Source organism: Henckelia pumila, chromosome 4, assembly GCF_033568475.1.
Source record: "Henckelia pumila isolate YLH828 chromosome 4, ASM3356847v2, whole genome shotgun sequence".
In the NCBI taxonomy this organism is placed as follows: domain Eukaryota; kingdom Viridiplantae; phylum Streptophyta; class Magnoliopsida; order Lamiales; family Gesneriaceae; genus Henckelia; species Henckelia pumila.
Window position 1 is genome coordinate 16,064,553 of NC_133123.1, and position 20,620 is coordinate 16,085,172.

Below are 20,620 nucleotides of genomic sequence, written 5' to 3' on the forward strand. Positions count from 1 at the left end.
AATATTCTATATCTGAAAAGTATTATTTTTTGTGTTTAAAATGTTATTTTTCAAAAATAAAAATATCATTTTTTGTTGGTTATGTAAAGAAAAAATATTGTGTAATATATACCGACTTGAGTGAACTATGTCAAAAATATTAATTTTAACTGTAGTCCGTAGGTATAGGCCGAGTCGCGAATATATATATATATGTAAGACCCTTGTACAAGAGATCTATTCAAGAAAAAATAATATTTTTTTGGGTTAAATTGAATCAGATTCTCATAAAATTGACCAATGAGACCATCTCATCGAAATTTTAATAAACAAAAGGAATATACAAAAGGTATAATCTATCGACTATCTATTTAGCCATCAAATATATTAAAGTTGACCATCTTCCTTCACTAACTAATTAACAATCAATTTGGTTAAGTCTTATTTAATTTAATTTTATAAGAGTATGACTACAATTCAGTTTAGTACATATCTATTGATAAATTGGCAAATTGATACATGAATTATTAAAAAAAACTTCAATTGGTACATGATCAAATTAAAAAAGTCAAGTTTATCATTAACCTAAATTGTTTTTAAGTCCAACTACTATTATTAAAATCAATTAGGTACAAAATTTTATTTTCAATGTTATTTATTGATTAATTTCAAAAATATTATATTTATTTAAAATTATAATATGATAAATGATTATCAACTCAAATTATAATATATTGAAATTATAATATATTGATGAAAATATGATAAAAATAAATATATATTACTGGAACTCGATAACACTGTTTTTAAATTATTGAAACAAACAAAATTGTAAAAACGCGATGCTAATTTCCTAAATGATATAGTAAAGAGTTATTTTAGGCTCCGTTTGGTAGGATTATTATTAATCAATGTATAGTTTATCTTATCTAATCATATGTTTCTCTCGCCATATTATTTATCCTTCTATTAATTATTTATTTTACATCAATCAAATCATTAATTATTTATCTTACATCAATCAAATCCTCGAATTTAAATTACTATATTACCTCTTATAAATAATATTATTCATCTTTTATTTATTATTAAAAAGACAAAATGATAATTTTGTATTTTTATATAAAATTCAACCAATCAAATCAAATAAACTACAATCTATCAATCAAATCAATTATTATATTCACTATCATTTATTATTTATTTTTTATTACATTACATTACTTATCTATATATTATTTATCCTATCATCCAAATCAAACAGAACCTTAAAGTGCTAATTTAAAATTATTAATCCAGATTATAACTAAATCATGTGATATTAGTATGGTACGTGTGCTATGTAATTTAACATGAGACAACTGAAATTTGAAAGTAATGATGATTTGATCAGATACGTGGATTCTTTATATATAGAAATGTCACCATGGTTGATAATTATAATTATAATATAATAGACAGTTTTGATCGCACGCACTCTAGGGTGCGGGGATCCACGTATACCTGTGCTCAAAACAACTTCGATTGCCTTGAATTTTTTACGGTAGGATCGTCTCGAAAATACAAATCCAACGATATATCATATGGTACAAATTTCAATATCGGTGGTCGGAAATGTGAAGATGGCCGGATATTGCATATTTCATCTAATTTTCGGTCATCTTCATATTTCCGACCACCGATATTGAAATTTGTATCATATGATATATCGTTGGATTTGTATTTTCGAGACAACCCTACCATAAAAATTTCAATGCAATCAGAGTTGTTTTGGACACGTGTGCACGTGTATCCCCGCACCCTAGGGTGCGTGGAATCAAAACTGATATAATAGATATATTTGTATGTGAATATATAGGAAAGGAAACCGCCTAGTTTCCCAAAAAGAAAAAAAAGAAAAAGAAACCGCCTTAATATATATTAGGATTAGGATATGGAGAGTGTTATTTACATTCCAAAAAGTATTAATAACACTCCAACTTAATTATAAATGGTCTTACTTGACAAATTTACCCTTATTTATTTATTACCTTATATTACAAGATTTTGATTTGACCTAAATACACATTATATTTTTGTGTTACCCTGATATGAATTCTTAATGTATGGAAGGTAAACACGACTATATTAAAATCGTACCCTCAAACCAATAACAAAAGAAATCAAAAAATTGCCCAATCTTGAAAACAAGTAAAGGTTTTGGATTATTCACCTCTAGTTTACTTGAAACTAGCAACAAATAATCACGAAGAAAAAACAATTGATCACAACGGGACCTTCAAAAAACCTGTTTCTGACAACCCACGAGGATAATCAATCGACAAACGCCACAAAGTTGAAAACTTTGATAAGTTTGATTTTTTTGAGCAAGCAAAAAGCTTCGCGTGTGCAACAAAAAAATGTGACAAACACGTTCAGTTGTAACTTAATACATGTTCCCAAAATAAATTTAATGTAGCCAAATAAGATAACTAAAATATTTAAAATATATATATACACATCATGTACTTTTTAGAAAGGTGTTGAACTAAAAAAAATTAAAATACAATTCTAATAAATACATTTTCAAATAAGCAATCTATTTAGTTGCACTTTCGAGAGATTCCTGCATTTCAATTTCTGAACTTAAACTTCCCTCGACTCCATCTTAGATTTATTATTTTTGCGGACTTGTTGTAATCATAGAGATCGAAGTGTCGTTGCTGGCTACTGCATAAAATCCAATGTCATGATGTTGAAATTTGTGGGAAAATAATTGATGAAAACGATTAACATACTCATGCACCAGCATTAAAATTGCAAGAAAAATGTTCATGAAATATAATTCTCACTAATTAAAAAAAAAAACTTGAAAACATAAAATTTTATGCTACTATGAAGAAGACAATATTAAATCACGTAGTCAAAAGTTTTTGAAAACTTGGAATTAAAACACCTACAAAAAGAAAATAGAGAAAAAACATTGAAATGTGTAAATAAAGTAAAATCGTGGCAAATGACAAAGTAATTATAATTTCATTATGAACTAAATAACATTTAAAGTATTTATCAATTATGAAATCAAGATTCAACTTTGGGTAATCAGTCAAGAAATTTAAAGATATACATAGTTTTATATATATATATATATATATATCGCTTTGATTGCAAATTTTTTTGTTACTGTTCCTCGTAAATTTCCAAAAGAAATATCCAACTTTAAACAAACTTTTTTTTGACAATATTTCAAAAAATTTAAAGAAAGAACTCTCATAGAAAAAGAAATAAGAAGAATAGAACTAAAGAGTATATAAAAAAACATAAAACTGGGTGTGTGGATGAGACAAAAGAAGGTTTGTCTTTAAGAAAAAAAACATACCCAATAAAATGATAAGAAGGAAATTGGAAAAGCACATAATGGGAGAAAACCAGGTCAACCAAAACATAAAAATAAAAAATGGCTGATAATCATTCTCAATTCCAGCAAGATACTGCACATGAAGCAAAAAAAAAAATCGTATGTTGATAACAGTATATGAAAATGATCATTTTTTTTATTCTAGACCAGATACAAAGGCATGATACATAAAATTTAGGACAGAGATACTGTACTGCGGAGAAAAAAATGTGCAAATTTTCAAAAAAGATATAATCTTTTTACTTGTTTACGCATGTCTCCTGTTCTTGACTGGTGGGATGAGACCAGGACCAGAAAATCATCTTCCCCCAAAAGAAAAGTTCCTATCAGAAACAAAATATCAAGCATAAAACTACATGAAACTCAGCCTGAAATTTCATTCAAACATAAAAACAACTCAACACCCATCATTCGGAGCTATCAAACAGAGAAATAAAAGGGAAATGTATCATAAGATACCTTTGATAACACTATATGAAAATGATCGTACTACATGCTGTCAGTTTCGTTGGTTTGATGCCACATACAGACGCAACAATTTATTTTCTAAGAGGTTCTCACAATTAATAAAATAGAAAGAGATAAAAACAAATTCATTCTTATAAGATGTAATTAAGATATAAACATATTAATTTAATATCTTTAAAAGATAAATTTACTTCATTTTGTCTCATGAATTTTATAATATAATAAATAAACCAAAGATTTTTAAAATAAAATCATATTATGTGTATTCATGTTCACAAAATATATTACACACACTTTTTAAGAAAAGTTCTCTTGAATCTTTGAGAAAAGATCTCGGTCCATGTAGTGAAATGAAGGTGATGGTTATACAGTAGCTTATTTTTGGGATGAAGTGGTGAGTCAATACACGACGCCAGTTTCAGAAAAGCAACAAAGAGCATGATAGAATTTATCTTTGATTGAACCCCAATCCATGCAGAATCAAAGTCAAGTTGATTGGTATATTCACAAAAACCATTCCATGCATTGCTTTAGAAAGCTTGAATACGATATGATTTTGTGTACCTTATAAAGTTTGATCCCTGTCTTCAGTTCTCCACGTTTTGAAGGTCTACAACCAAAACAAAGCTTTAGAAGGAATGCAGATTTTTTCAGCAAAGTGGTTTCATCCCTTCATTTGAAATTTGATTCCTAATATTTTGGTATAAAAGTTCTTGTAAAAAATTGTATTGAGTTGCATTTGAAAGCACATCGAACGAAATCTGGGGAAAAAAAAACTCATGCAGTTTGATTTGAATTTTCTATATATATATATAAAAACAAACAAACAAACAAACTGATCATGTAATATTGTGCAGCAAGGAGATTTTGAACAGTAGTCAAGCATAAGCAATTTTGTAATTGGGAAATAAAAAAAAATAACGTGTACAAACCAAGGGAGTGAAAATTTAAAATTGAAAAAATATGTTTACCGAGTTTGCAATGAAAAATAATTGTGATATGATCACCCACAAAATTCAGAAATAAAGTTCAAAATGCAACAAATAGTATGTGAAATATGACACTGCGAGTTTACCAGTTTTAATAGACATTGGTCTCCTTAAAGCATCTCCTTCATTTAGGAGATTGGTCTCCTTAAAGCCTCTCCTCTTTAAGCCATCCTATATGGAGAAATACGCAGGCATAAATATTTTGATTAAGTTAATTGAAGATGCTCGTTAGCTAGTAGGTTATATATGGGGTGAAATTGTGAGTTAACGTAGAAATTCAGTTTCAGAAAAGAAAAGAAGTGCAAGAAGGAAGGAAGGAAGGAAGGAATTTATCTTTGATTGAAACCCAATCCATAGACAGTAGAATCAAAGTCAATGTCGTAAAAATTAAGTATAACCAAACACTACAAATAGTAGATATGCAACTCTTAAAAAAATAGATATTTAACATGTTTCCTCTTATCTTTTAATATTCAAAATTAATTAATCTTCGGCTCGAAATCTAGATAGGGTTGGAGTTTTTTATTCCTATATTATGGTATAAAAGTTTTTGCAACAAAATGGACGATAAATTACATTTAGAAGCGCACCGAATGAAATCAGAAAAGAAAACTCACGAACTACTCGGATATAAATAGTATTTGTATATAATATCCAAAAGTTAAATAATTCAAAACTCATGAATGTGTACACGCTGCATTGCAACATTATGCTTCCTAAATCTACACCTATTATACAGTCAGTGAAGTTGTCAATTTCTTTGTTTTTTGTCAGAGTAATACATTTATATTTGCTGAAGTAGATGGAACTTGAGTGTGCTGCAGAATTCCATGGGGCATGGATCACGAGAGTAGTTATTATGAGAAACAAAAACTCTATCTGTTAGAGTAAAAAAAAATTCTTCCTCTTTCACACATTTTATCGAACAGTTTGCTGTTGATCTAATGGTAATAGCAAATTAGCATGGAAAAAAGTACATAGATTTCTCTCAAAGCCCACCCAAAGAACACGAGACATGTAATTAAAATAACTAAAATTAATCAAATAAATGGTTTGGGTACCTTAGAATTGACGACTCTGTTATCTACATGTCGATATCTTCAATTCTCGAGTAAAAAATGAATCCCTCGAATCAGAGGTCTTCGAACTTCCAATTCCTTTGGGGTAAAAATATTGACACGAATGAGGAAACAGTGAGGTCTGCAACTGCAATTAAGATTCGTAGGGCAGGAAACTGGTTGTGTTGAATGGAGGAAAATTAAGATTCGTAGGGTAGAAAACTGGTTGTGTTTAATGGAGGAAAAAACCAATCGGTGGTAATGGTTGGGTTTATCCATGATACCCACGATCTCTGGAAACAACGTGATGGTTATGATTTTTTCCGGTGTATTTTGGTCCTACCAAACTTCCCAACCATACCATACTTACAAAGCCGGTTTCTATGACTGATTTTTATAAAATACTAGCAACCGAGGCACACGCGATGCATGTGCGACGTTCGTGCATTAATTTTAAGAATAACATGTGATTTAATAACATAGTTGTTGCTAATATAGATATCATAGATGAAGCGATTGACTCACAATATAATGATTTTATGTCGTTATAACAGATAGTAAGAGATGTTTCATGTCAAGCGCTTCTTATAAATTAAGATGACAAACTTTATGCATTATGATATATTCAATCCGAATTATATTGTATCCATGACCGAAACCAGTAACATAGTCTCAAATCCAATTCCAAAACATACCAGGTTGTTATTAATAAGAAATTTGAAGAATAAATGGAAAGAAATGAAAATAAATGTCAATAAAGTAACACAAAATTAAAAAACCTGAGACATATATAATTGCATGTTATATACACCATTAAAAGGGCCTAAAACCAAATGAAGATGAACAATATACAACACATACATCTTGAGCTAACTTTTGAGATATCAAGTAAAATTTCAAGAACATGGATTGAGGAAAGAAGTATCAACAATAATTTTTGCATAAAATAAAATGGGATTAGACATAAATTTTGTTAACAATAATTTTGTTATCTAAAATGTATAGAATATTACCTACTATATTCCAAGCTTACATTGTTATTTGGTCTTTCTTGACTCGTATTCTCTATAGAACTGAAAGTATGGTATTTTATATAATCAAAAAAATATTATTTACTGCATCGAATGTATTTAACAAAATGTGTTTTTTTTATTCCATACCACTTCTATATCATCATCATTGGCAGCTCTTGTCTTTTTTCTACATGCATGAATAATGATCAGTCAATGAATGTATAACATGACGTAATGAGTTAGATTGTTTTGAACAGTACAATAATTAGATATTCCTAGTATATAATAATGTCATACCTAAATAGTGCACTTTCTTCGATCTGTTTTCTCGCTGATATGCCTTTCTACATGATATGCAAAAATAAATTTTCAACTAAATCATGATAGATGTAGTGAAATGCAAGTAAAATATCAAATAAAATAATTAGATAATACCTCTATTAGATCCCAACCTTCAATCCAAGCAATTCTTTTTGCGCTATTAAAAGATAAACATATAACAATTAGCATAAGCTTTTGCTATTGAAGTTGAAAGTTATGTGGCATTATATGAACTTACATATGTCTCTTTTGTTTTCGAACAAATCTTAGAATCCATCTACCGAAGTCATAAGCACTTATTTGAAGAGTGACTTTCCATCCCAAACAAATTATTTGCATTCTTCGAGGCTTTAAATTTGATAAGTACATGTTAAATTTAACCAAATTTAAAATTATAAATAAATTATAATTCAATTTATGAATACGAAGTGAAATAGAATGTGTGAAATTTACTCTTTGTATCGGAGAATTCAAATACAATCCACTTCTGGGATCTTCTAATGTATTGATACTTGTTGCATCAACATTGAAATTTGTGTAATTGTTGAGGTGTCTACCTGCACATCAAGATAATGTATATGAGCATCGTAGAAATATAAAAACGAAATATTTGTAGAATTAAATAGAAAATAGCAATGCCTCACAATTTTTTATTGATTATTTGGTAATAGTACTTCCTTGTAAACAACATTTTTAGTATATACACCACCACGTCGCTCTAATTTCCCATCTTTTATCAATAGTTTTGTGCGATCTTGCGAAACTCCTCTCGAAAGTGCAACATATAATTGACCATGGCTGAAGACATGATTACGTAGAAAAACACCGACAGTTGGAATTGTTTGACCCTGAGCTTTGTTTATTGTGAGAGCAAAACTCAATCTTACAGGGAACTGTTTGCGAGTCAGCTCAAACGGTAATCCGGAATTATCTTCACTTTTTAAAGGCATTCGATGCAAAAAATATCTTGTACCCTTATGAGGTCCTGTTATAGTCTCTGCATCGATGAGGTTTCTCCCTAGATTGCGACATATTAACCTCATCCCGTTACACAGTCCAAGTTCGGGTGCCACATTTCTCAAAAGCATAATAGGACAACCAACTTTCAGTACTATTTTATGCGGTGGCAAACCACTTGGATTAAGAGAGTTTAAAAACTCTTCTTGGAAAAGATTGTATTTATCTTCCTCAACATTGTCCCAAGATGTGTATTCTATTTCTTCTCCAGGAAACTTTGAAATGAGGATCTCATTAATTTTATCCACATCAACATTTTTGGGAGTGATAATGGCTCTATCAACCATATAGTTTGCATCATGCACATGTTGTACCATATTTGGGAAAATAGAATCAATCAGCTGATTCATCGATTGTTCACCTTCCCAAGGTATGATCATGGAATCCGGTATTTTTATAAAATCACCGCACACAGAATGTTGCAAGCCATCACCTATGGGCAACAGTAATTGTGAGAACTCAATATCTTGTGCAGATCTCATATTTTGCTGAAGGTGTATAATATTTACTGCATTCCAAAATGTTGATTTTGAAATGCTTGCAGCAATTTGCTCCCGTATTGTGCCTCTCTTGACAACCGGTAACACTTGACGGAAGTCTCCACCAAAAACCATGGGTTTTCCTCCAAATGGCAATATGTTTTCCATGATATCTTGAAAAGTTTTGTTCACAGATTCAAAAGCATAACAATTGGCCATTGGAGCCTCATCCCATACTATAGCTGATGAACGTCTTATAAGATCAGCAAGATCTTTCTGCTTCTCAATTGTGCAAAGGTTTTCAGCCGTTGGTCTAAGCGGAATTTTAAGACGTGAATGAGCTGTTCTTCCACCTGGTAACAACGTTGCAGCTATTCCAGAAGTTGCAACAGCTATTACAATCTTACCATTCTTTCTTAGATGAGCTAATATAGAACGATATAAAAACGTTTTCTCAGTTCCTCCTGGACCGTCTATGAAAAAAAGTTTTGAGTGATTGCACATAATACATCCAACAATAGAGTCAAAGGCCATCCTTTGTTCAGAATTGAGAAATTGGATAGATCTTAAATCTTCATCTGAGATTTGAATAGAAAGCTCATCTTCAATTATCCTAGGAAGTGGCAAGTCATCGAAAAACTCTACACTTATTGGTGGCAAGTCAAAATCTTCAAACTTCTTATTGTAGTGATGTAATAATCTGCGTATTTCAAGCAACAATTTATTTGTAATGAAATAATCATTTGATGAAGTCGATCGACCATAATCCTGAGACATGTATGGGTGAAATTCATTCCAAAGCTCTCGAACTCGTGTCGGCTGACAGAAGACCAATATGGAGACAAATAATCTTCGTAATGATGATGGCATTTTTATAGAACATGCTTCTTGCATACATTGACGAACATAATCATCATGTTGTAGTAGTCCTCTACGTTCAGCTGCCTCTTTGAATGTTGGACACATGTTTTCATTGATGGTCATTAATTCTTCAAAAGATGTAGGACCTCTGATATGGTTTAAAAGAATACGCAGATAGAACATTTCACCTTGAGATGGTGACACGACATATATCCTTCCTACAACCTTATTATTTCCAGTTCGTTCAACCCATTTTCTTTGATTTTGTATCCACCTATAATGTTGTGGGAATTCATGATACAAATACTTCCCTCTCAGTAATGGAGAACAATTCATTTTGAAGAACTCTGTCAGCATAGTCATTGAGTTACCACCATTTGCAAGTATATCACTTACATGCTCTTGTGAATTGAAACTAATTAGCTGCTGATTTGGTAAATGTATTTGCATTCTGATTACTGATGGATACATCCTACTAAGATCATAGGAATAAAGTCTCCATAATGCCTCGGGTGCACAAATCCATCTTCCATCTACATATTGTTGTATTTCATCAGAGTTCTGAACCTTACGTAATTCCAGTGCGACTCTATCAGGTCCTTTATGAATATATTTATATATATATTTCACACATTTTATCCCACCACATACTTCAACATTGATATGGCAATCGTACTTCATCAAGAGCCACGGATTATATGGAACAACCCAACCATTATCAATCATTACTTGATCATTAGCGGTTCTCATCACCGGAGGTCCTTCACGTCTCTGATATACAGGGTATGAATCATTTCCTCGGGTAGTGTATGGTGCAAATGGTTTGGGAAATTTCTTTTTACAAATACCATCTGACATGCATGGACTATTAGGATTGAATAATCCACATGGTCCATGTATCATGTGGTTGGTAACTGCTTCAAAAAGATGGGGTTCCTCAGTTCTTGATGGTATTTCAGCACGAACAACTGAATCGAATTCATCTGGAGTACGCAGCTTGTCAAAGTTTTCAAATATAACCAACATGTGAACATGAGGCAATCCTCTCTTTTGAAACTCGATGACATATGAATATGAGATAACCTTTCCTAAAACCCCTTTCTCGACAATATCTTTTTTTAAATTCCTCAAACTTTGATCTGAAAACCCTTGTTATCAAATCAGGACGGTCTTGAGGTTGTTGTCCAGGTAGTAATTGCTCTTTTATTTCATTCCAATGTGGATGGCATGTCATTGTCAGCATTAAATCTGGCTTTCCATAAGTTTGGACCAAAGTCATGACATCTTGATATCTTTGATACATGTCACGTGGACTTCCGATGAAGGATGAAGGAAGTACAATCCGATGACCAATATTTCCTGCATTATATATGGTCGTTATACATATGCAGTGATAATTCATGTTTATGATTGTGCCAAATTTCAAACTATTATAATGTCAAACATGACATTTTCATAATTGATGTCATTTACCTGCATTATTTTCACCAACATCTAGACAATCTTGCAGTCCTTGATAAAGCTCAGATCTAATATTATGTTGATTTGTTCGTATCCACCTTAGTCTTTGTGTCTCAATCTTCACATAGTTATCAACCACATATTGTTGTAGTAAGCGAACTCCACGAAGCAATAATGATGCAGAATTTGTCCGTATCTGATATAGATGTTTATTTGAACAATGAGATTAGTAATATGTTTAAAATATAATTTATGATTGCAATATTCATATAAATTTAGTGTAAGGTTTTTATTTCTAACCTGTAATATGAAGGCATAATAGTCTAAGCATGTCAATCGAGTTCCATCGACATTGCGACTATTTATATCCCATCCATATGTACCATATGGCAAGAGAAGAGGATATTGTAAAGGATCATAATAGCCAGCAATGTCTTGAATGTTTGTAAGACATCCATTGACACCTTGAACTACAATATCCCTACCATTCAAATTTTCTAAACCTTCATTATCTGTAATAACGGCTGCAACTTCAGATGCTGTTAGAAGACAATATTGTCGTTGGTTTGAATTTTGTTGCTTGATGATTAGTCTGCATGAAGGTATGTCATGACGTTGGCCAATTTGTCGAAATACATGAACAAATGGATTGTACCGATCAAGAATACTTTGTATCTTTACCAACAACTCTCGTCTAAGTTCTTGGTTTTCTAGAAGTCGGTTGTCTATTTCATGATCTGTGTCGACAATCCACATCTGCAGATATCTTGGCCTGCTATTTACATTAGGCAAAAGACTTCCAATCGAATGATATATTGTACCTTGGGCTCGAAACACATAAATCCCATTTGAACCACTTGCTAGAGCCTCATCTATGGTAACTCCCATTGATGTGAAGGAGAAAACATGATTGTAGGACCGTATGTATTGCCTGAAGTGTCTGCCTTCTTCGTTTTTCAATTCAAACAAATGTTGTAGTTCAATTGGTGATGGTATTAGATCGAGTTTTATACGTCCATTTCTACAACAGTGTTGGGATGTTTCACCATGAAATAATAAAACTTGACAGTACAGACAAATAGTTGGATTGGGCAATAGGAATCGATCATGTGTTTGAATCTCTTCAAAATTCCTAGCTAGATTATGATATCGCCGTGGACGTCGACGCAATGCGTTTTCATTCTTATTTGGAACACGATGACCGCCTATATTTGCATATAGTTATGTATTGAGGAAGAGAAAAGTTTTTGAGAATAATAAGGTTAAGGATGTGAATTTATTATGTTTTTATATTTATTGAATAAATGCAAATCATATATAGTATATAGTTTTCGTGCAGGTAGTGTTTTTATATTTATTGAATAAATGCAAATCATATATGTACGGAATAGGATACTTCATATAGCATTATAGTTGTAGTGAAGAATACTAAATATCTAATTTATTATGTCCAGGTGAATTGGATAAAAAAATCCCATCAATATAGAATAAAAATTAAATTAAATAACCTCTGAAAAAAAATTAAATTAAATAATAAATATTAAAAGTAATTCCACATTGGATTATACTGTAATATGTTGACATTCATGCATGATTTGGGTATAATATTTATTACATTCGGATATATTTTGTTATAAAATTATTTTAAAAAAATTAATTTTACAAAGAATTTACTTTAAAGGAATATATTGTTTCAAATACATGTATTACATGTGCATTATCGCTACTATTCTTTGATTGCACTTTTTTTTCTTTTTTTTTTTTTCACAATGTATACTATTGTTTTATGAGAATCAAGGTCATTCATTTTGCCTATCCAAATATTTTTGTAAAATTTATTTTTTTTCAATGCCTTAATTTTCATCAAACATGGATCTTCAATGCCATGAAAAAACAACTTTCAAATTCATATTTGAGACACTCTTTCTTTTTCAGTTCAGTTGTATACTATTGTTTTATGAGAATCAAGGTCATTCATTTTTCCTATCCAAATATTTTTGTAAAATTTATTTTTTTTCAATGCCATAATTTTCATCAAACATGGATCTTCAATGCCATGAAAAAACAACTTTCAAATTCATATGTGAGACACTCTTTCTTTTTCAGTTCAGTTTTGGATATTGAGCTCAAAATTTATTTAGTTGCTTAAAATTTAGAAATAATTTTTGAAAAATTAATAATGCTATCTCTTAATGATTTTTATGTTCTTACGATTCTTATGTTCTTGTATTCGGATATTGAACTAAAGTAATAAATTTTTATTTTTTTAGTTAAATTGTTTATTTATCCGATTTATAGGTAATATATTTTTGTATTAGCATTTCAGAAAATTAAAAAGCATTATTAATATAAACTAATTTTAGTATTTATCATTAAATGCAATATACTTGATAAAATATTAAAATGTACTATAAAACATATTAATTATCGTTCTTAAGCAGATGCGTTGGTTATTATTATTTTTAATCTACTTAAGAAGTAATTTAAATGTTAATGATAACAAATAGAATATTAAATCATTTATTTGAATTAGAACTAATAGTTTACCAACTAATATGTTACCTGGATGGTCATAATGGGTTTTATCATTAAATGCAATATACTTGATAAAATATTAAAATGTATAAAACATATTAATTATCGTTCGTAAGCAGATGCGTTAGTTATTATTATTTTTAATCTACTTAAGAAGTAATTTAAATGTTAATGATAACAAATAGAATATTAAATCATTTATTTGAGTTAGAACTAATAGTTTAGCAACTAATATGTTACCTGGATGGTCATAATGAGTTGCTTGTTGATGGGTACTGGAACTTCCAACCTCAAAATTTGATGTAAGAGTGTAATAAGGGATTGGATTAATGCGACTTGTATGTCGCATCGCCACTACAACATTGCCTAAAATTAATAATAAATATATTAATTTGGAAGTCTCTAAATTAAATTTCATATGAAAATAATCTACAATCTGAAATCAACCAATTGAACGTTTTAAACGACACTTATGATTTTCGTCATTGTTAGTGTTTGATTCTATAGTCGGCGTAATTGGTGCAACCGAATTATTGGCGTTCAATGCATGGGAATCTGGAACATTTGAGGTAGGAGAAAGATGTCGTCTTCTTTGGTAATTCAAACGACGTTGAGCAAGGTAAGATTGTCGTTGTTCTTGTGACATAGAATGTCGTCTCTCGCGTTCCTGTGTAGCATGCATTTGACGTCTTGTCATGTTGTTTTGATTGTTTCGAGCGTTTGATCAAGGCATTATCACGTCCTACATGTCACAATGATGAATGTAATTAGTACGACACAATAATGAAGATAATAAGAACAAAATTTTGTTTGTAAGGCAACTATAAAATATTTTAGAAAGTACATAAAAAAACTGGAAAAGAATAAAATCATTAGTTGCAATAAAATAATGCTGCCATGTCTCAAGCACACGAACCAAGACATAGAACTCCTTGTCGTAGGTAGGATAATTCAACGCTGCTCCACTTAGCTTTTCACTGAAGTATGCAATTGGTCGTCCATCTTGCATCAAGACACCACCAATTCCTACACCTGACGCATCACATTCAATTTCAAAAGTATTAGAAAAATCAGGTAATACAAGTAAAGGAGCATTAATTAATTTTTGTTTAATAATATCAAAAGACTTCTCTTGCTCCTCGCCCCAATGGAATAGAACGTTCTTCTTGATCACCGCAGTCATAGGAGCCGCCAAAGTGCTGAAATCTTTTACAAATCTCCTATAGAAACTTGCAAGACCATGAAACTCCGAACTTGACCAATAGAAGTAGGCGTTGGCCAATCTCGAATTGCACTTACCTTGTTCTCATCAATTTTAACACTTTGAGCACTCACAACAAAATCAAGAAACACAAGTTCTTTTGTACAAAACACACTTTTTCAAATTAGCATAAAAATGTTCAGCTTTTAGTGTGATTAGCACAATTTTCAAGTGTTAAACATGCTCATTCAAGTTCTTACTATTCACCAAAATATCATCAAAATACACCACAACAAATTTTCCAATATAAGCACGCAAAACATGATTCATCAACCTCATAAAAGTGCTAGGTGCATTAGTTAACCCAAATGACATAATCAACCACTCATACAATCCGTACTTAGTTTTAAAAGCAGTTTTTTATTCATCACCTTCTCTCATCCGAATTTGATGGTAACCACTCTTAAGATCAATTTTACTAAAGATGCTAGAACCATACAATTTATCCAACATATCATCTAGTCTAGGAATAGGATGTCTATACTTGATGGTAATATTGTTAATGGCTCTACAATCAACACACATTCTCCATGAACCGTCTTTCTTAGGCACTAACAAAACAGGTACAGCACAAGGAGACATAGACTCACGCACAAATCCCTTGTCAAGAAGTTCACTTACCTGCCGTTGTAGCTTTTTTGTTTCCTCCGGGTTACTCCTATAAGCTGGACGATTCGGCAATGCACTTCCGGGCACAATATCAATTTGATGCTCAATTCCCCTCAAAGGTGGTAATCCTTGAGGTAAATCCTCCTGAAATAGTTCTTCAAATTCCTGCAAGAGAGAAACAAGACTGCTCGGAAGATTTCCGGCTATATCACTTGTGTTAAGGAGAATCTCCTTATAGAAAATCAATACAAGTGGAGTATGCACATGTAAAATCTCTCGCAACTCACTCTTTTGGGCCATATATATTTTTTTATCGGCCTCTTTCCTCTCATTTTTGTCTTCATCTTTTTTTCTTTCATTTTTTTTTTCTAAGGTCATCTCACTTTTTTGTTCACTCTTTTTTTCGGCCTCTTCTCTCTTTTTCTTTTTCAAATGATCCTCCAATACTTGTTTTGGAGTCATTGGCAACAACACAACAGACTCTTTTTTCATAGTAAAAGAATAACGATTCTTAAAACCATCATGTGTCACCTTCCTATCAAATTGCCACGGTATACCCAACAAGATATGACAGGCTTGCATAGGAACAACATCACACAACACTTCATCCTCATATTTACCAATTGAGAAAGACACCACAACTCGCCTAGTCACTCTCACTTCAGAACTATCATTAAACCACTGCAATTTATATGGTTGAGGATGCTTTAAAGTAGGCAAACTCAATTTTTCAACAAGCTCACTACTCGCGACGTTGGTACAGCTACCCCCATCAATGATGACACTACACACTTTGTTTTTCACAAAGCATCTAGTATGAAACAAATTTTTCCTTTGATTTTCGCCCTCCTCCTTTTGTTGCACATTCAACACTCTCCTAGTCACCAACAACTCACCAACAACTGCATTACATCCCTCGTCATCGGGATCCTCCAACACAGACATATCATCATAATTCTCCTCCTCACTCTCCGATTCAATCTCACCACCATCATTCACAATCATTATTTTTTTATTAGGACACTGACTAGCAATATGAAAAAGACCTTGACATCTAAAGAATTTAATGTCCCTAGAACGATTATTGGGAGTTTCAGATTTACCTTGCACTTCTTGCTTTAGATGTCAAGGTCAGAACGATTATTGGGAGTTTCAGATTTACCTTGCACTCCTTTGGCGTTTTTTGCTTGGTGTCAACTTTTGGTTTGGACACCGTCTTGACATCCTCTCGTTTGCCAACATTTGGACGCCAAGGTATAGTAGTTCCTCCACACGAGGACACTCGACCAATGACTCTCCTTTTAAGCTGTAGCTCCACTTTCATAGCTAATTGTACCATCTTCTCAAGATCCACACAATGTCGTAGCTTCACTTGGTCTTGAATATCTCTATTCAAACCACACAGAAATCGAGTCATGGTTGCCTCACTATCCTCCTCAATGTTAGCCCGAATCATAGTAATCTCCAACTCCTTGGAGTAGTCCTCTACACTCCTCGAGCCTTGCTTCAAATTCTGCAATCGCTTAAACATATCACGATAATAGTAATTAGGAACAAACCTTTTCTTCATTATTTGCTTCATATCTTCCCATGTTTCAACAGGCCTCTCACGATTTCTCCTCCTAGTTGTAACAAGCTGATCCCACCAAATTAGAGCATAATCCACAAATTCAAAAACCGCTAACTTTATTTTTTTTGAATCGCTGTAGTTGTGGCAATTAAACACCGACTCCACTCTCATCTCCCACTCCAAAAAAGCCTCTAGATCAGATTTCCCTTGAAACGATGGAATTTTCATCTTAATTTCACTAATATTCCCATCTTCTCTACCCCATTCAGTATATCTCCCTCGCATTGCTTATCTTCTATTTCTTCCATCCTCCTGACCTCGCCTATTCCTACGCGAATTCTCACCAAAACTCTCATCATCCTCACTAACTTCAAGTTTACTTATTCTTTCATGCATCGTTTCCAACACAGCTCTCATCGCTTCCCTTATCATCGTACTCAAATCTTCCTTTGAAAAATTTTGACTATTAGAACTCATCGTACCTGCAAGAAAAGTTAGTAATAAAATTCCTCACACAAGTTGTCACAAATCCCTCCAAACGAATTCACTCAATCACTCTTTTTTTTTCACTCAAATATATGGAATAGCTTATGCTTTGTGATTTTAAATATCAAACTCACAAGTTCAAAACTTGTAAACACTTGTCAATCGACTCACGTAGATTGCACAAAAAACAAGAAATTGACTGTATGAAGATTGAAATAGACTTGACACCCAAGACTCACAAGACACAAGAAATTATGACCACAAGTTATTTTGCTTCCCTTTTTTTTTTTTGACAATTTCAGTCTCTATTTTTTTTTTGTGACCGATTTCAAACCACTTTTTTTTTTTTTATTTCGAATTTTCGCTTCCTTTTTTTTTGAAATTATAACTTGTAGCACAAGACACGAGACTTGGATAACAAGTTTGAAAGTAAAGACACATAAATTTGATATAAGATAGATGAAGAACGAAGAACGAAGGATGACGAATGACGAAAACGAAGAGCACGAAGAACACGAAGAACAGATGAAGATAAGATACTTATTTGATTCAAAACCTTAACTTTGATACCAAATGATATGAATTCTTAATGTATGGAAGACAAACACGACTATATTAAAATCGTACCCTCAATCCAATAACAAAAGAAATCAAGAAATTGCCCAATCTTGAAAACAAGTAAAGGTTTTGGATTATTCACCTCTAGTTTACTTGAAACTAGCAACAAACAATCACGAAGAGAAAACAATTGATCACAACGGGACCTTCAGAAAACCTGTTTCTGACAACCCACGAGGATAATCAATCGACAAATGCCACAAAGTTGAAAACTTTGATAAGTTTGATTTTTTTGAGCAAGCAAAAAGCTTAATAAAAATTCTAGAGAGAATTTTAATTGATCAATATCAAAAATCTGAATTCTATATCAATAATGAATGTTTTTATTGTATTTATAATACAACTACAAATAATAAAAAAATATCGTGAAATAACTCAAAAATATATCTAAAGATATGATAATATCTTCCTAAAAGTTTCCTAGTAGGAATAAAAGACTCAAAATAAGAAAAATAATGCCAAAAATATCAAAAGTCTCGCACACACACAAACAAGCCGAACTATGTGTAAAAACATGAGGCGCGGGTGCGCAAGGATGACGCGCGGGCGCGCATAGCTCTCTGTCCGTCAGGCGCGGGCGCACGTCAAGAAGGCACGGGCGCACATGGGCTTCTGTCCATCCTCTTCAAAACTCACACAGATGCGCGCGGGCGAGCGATGGAAGTGGCGCGGGTGCGCATGCCTCTCCGGTCCTGTCACCTATTTTTGTGTTTTCTTTGATATTTTCTCCACTCTCTTGACTTCTTTGGACTTCAATAAGATTGTAACATTCTCCAAAGTATTCTTCAGACATTCCAATGCTTTCTTGACAATTCATCATCAACGATTGAAGTGCTTCCTTGAACTTCTTAGCTCGACCTCTCGTAATTGGTCCTCGAGGCATCTCCAACGGATCTTTAACCATGTGATCAACATGCGAGCTATCTGTAATCGCATCATACCCATTATATCTTTTTATGGTATAGATTTTTTTTTCCAAATATTATATATTATTCTTAAATTTTAATAGTTCATATTTTAACTCAAATTTTTTTTGACGGTAACTCAAAATTTATTACTAGTATAAAATATATGTCAATTAATTAAGGACATATTAAAAAAATGAGATGTACAAACTTTTAATTTACCAATATTTTCTTAATTTTTTTAGATAAAGTGCAAAATGTTAAAGGATCTTGTTATTTCGTATCATTATTTTTACTGAATTATCTAAAAAATATTAACATAAAAATATTATTTTGAACTATAATAATCATGATTTAAACATACACGCACTAAAATTTAAAATTACATGTATATGCTTTGAATTATATTTTGAAACAATTTATATATAAATTAACTACAAATTTTACAGACAATATTTTATTTTAAAACAAAAAATTATTAAGATTGATGTTTATTTTATAAGACATGGTTATAAATTATATTAATTAATTTTTTAATCCACAACAAAAATATGATGATATGGAATATAACATTAAAATATTAAAGCGTTGAAAATTTTGATTCAAAATTTTTGGAGTAAATTAAAATAAAATCAAAGATTAGTGATAAGTTGAAAGGAAAGGTTTTTAGTATTTATTTTGTAAATTTTAAAAAATTTAAGGATTAACATATTTAACTCTTACTTTTTGATTAACTAGTAATTCACCCGTGCAATGCACGGATTATATCTTGTGTATAATATAATTAAATTGGATTAAATTTATATTTCGAATATAAAAGTAAAATATAAACAAATTTAAAAAATTAATTATTTGCACTCCCAGTAAAAGAAGAAGGCAAGATAATACGTTTTCTTTGTGTAGATGCATTTGTTTCACCACGCAAAAGCGCATCATGAAGACCTTTGTGCATTTCACATCTCAATTGTTTTTTATGCATCCGAACATATGTCAACCTTCCATATTCAACCATTGTGTATGCATCAACAATAAATTGTTGAAAAAGTTTTCTCGAAGACAAAATACTTGAAAATTCGATGTCCCTATCATGCAGTCGATAGGCAAAAATTCTCTTATACTCACTTTTTTTCTACCTCCAACACTTGACTTGGATTCTGAGAATGGAATATCTTCTCGATAACCATCCTCACCATAGGGAGAAAAGTATAGGATACTGGAGAGATATATGCAGGATTCAACTCATTGATATGTTTTAGTTGACCAATTTGTATTTCTACTAAAATATCTCTGTCTCCCAAAGCCTCATTAAAATATCCCACGATTAATGCAGCAACCTCGGAAATAGAAGGAAGATTATATCGTTTTCCATCCTTATCTATTCTCCCAATCAGCTGTAATTTAATATCGGATTGTACTTCTACCATCATTCTTTCTTTGATCATCCGAAAAGACTTGACCAAAACATTATTTTCATCTAACATGATCTTCAAATCAGAGACTATCTCCAGATGCAGATTATTTGTGTCGCTGTTTTTTCTGAAAAATATGTTTATTCGATATAAATGAATATTTTCTAATAAATTGACAAATACG

At 31.6% G+C, this 20,620-nt stretch overlaps 2 protein-coding genes and 1 long non-coding RNA gene across 3 annotated transcripts; all 3 read right to left on the minus strand.

Moving 5' to 3' along the window:
• Positions 1–2,427: 2,427 nt before the first annotated feature.
• Positions 2,428–6,252, minus strand: LOC140867277 (uncharacterized). Its single transcript, XR_012145099.1, has 5 exons — positions 5,895–6,252; positions 4,920–5,004; positions 4,409–4,454; positions 3,620–3,699; positions 2,428–2,688 (listed from the first exon to the last, which is right to left on the minus strand). It is a non-coding gene; the product is annotated as an uncharacterized lncRNA (long non-coding RNA).
• Positions 6,253–7,875: 1,623 nt separating this feature from the next.
• LOC140860554 (uncharacterized) lies at positions 7,876–10,053 on the minus strand. Its single transcript, XM_073263559.1, has one exon. It carries the CDS (start codon positions 10,051–10,053, stop codon positions 7,876–7,878), a length of 2,178 nt encoding a protein of 725 aa, XP_073119660.1.
• A 10-nt stretch (positions 10,054–10,063) lies between these two features.
• On the minus strand, positions 10,064–11,931 carry LOC140860555 (uncharacterized). The gene is made up of 5 exons (XM_073263560.1): positions 11,344–11,931; positions 11,056–11,239; positions 10,666–10,941; positions 10,259–10,565; positions 10,064–10,115 (listed from the first exon to the last, which is right to left on the minus strand). Exons 1-5 carry the CDS (start codon positions 11,929–11,931, stop codon positions 10,064–10,066), a joined length of 1,407 nt encoding a protein of 468 aa, XP_073119661.1.
• Between the last annotated feature and the right edge of the window lie 8,689 nt (positions 11,932–20,620).

Coding starts and splice junctions, on each gene's coding strand:
- LOC140860554 (XM_073263559.1), bottom strand. CDS start 10,053: ATGTATCCATCAGTAATCAGAATGCAAATACATTTACCAAATCAGCAG.
- LOC140860555 (XM_073263560.1), bottom strand. CDS start 11,931: ATGGGAGTTACCATAGATGAGGCTCTAGCAAGTGGTTCAAATGGGATT. Junction 11,240..11,343: donor ATTATGCCTTCATATTACAG/GTTAGAAATAAA, acceptor CATCTATATCAG/ATACGGACAAATTCTGCATC. Junction 10,116..10,258: donor AATCCGTGGCTCTTGATGAA/GTACGATTGCCA, acceptor AACAATATGTAG/ATGGAAGATGGATTTGTGCA.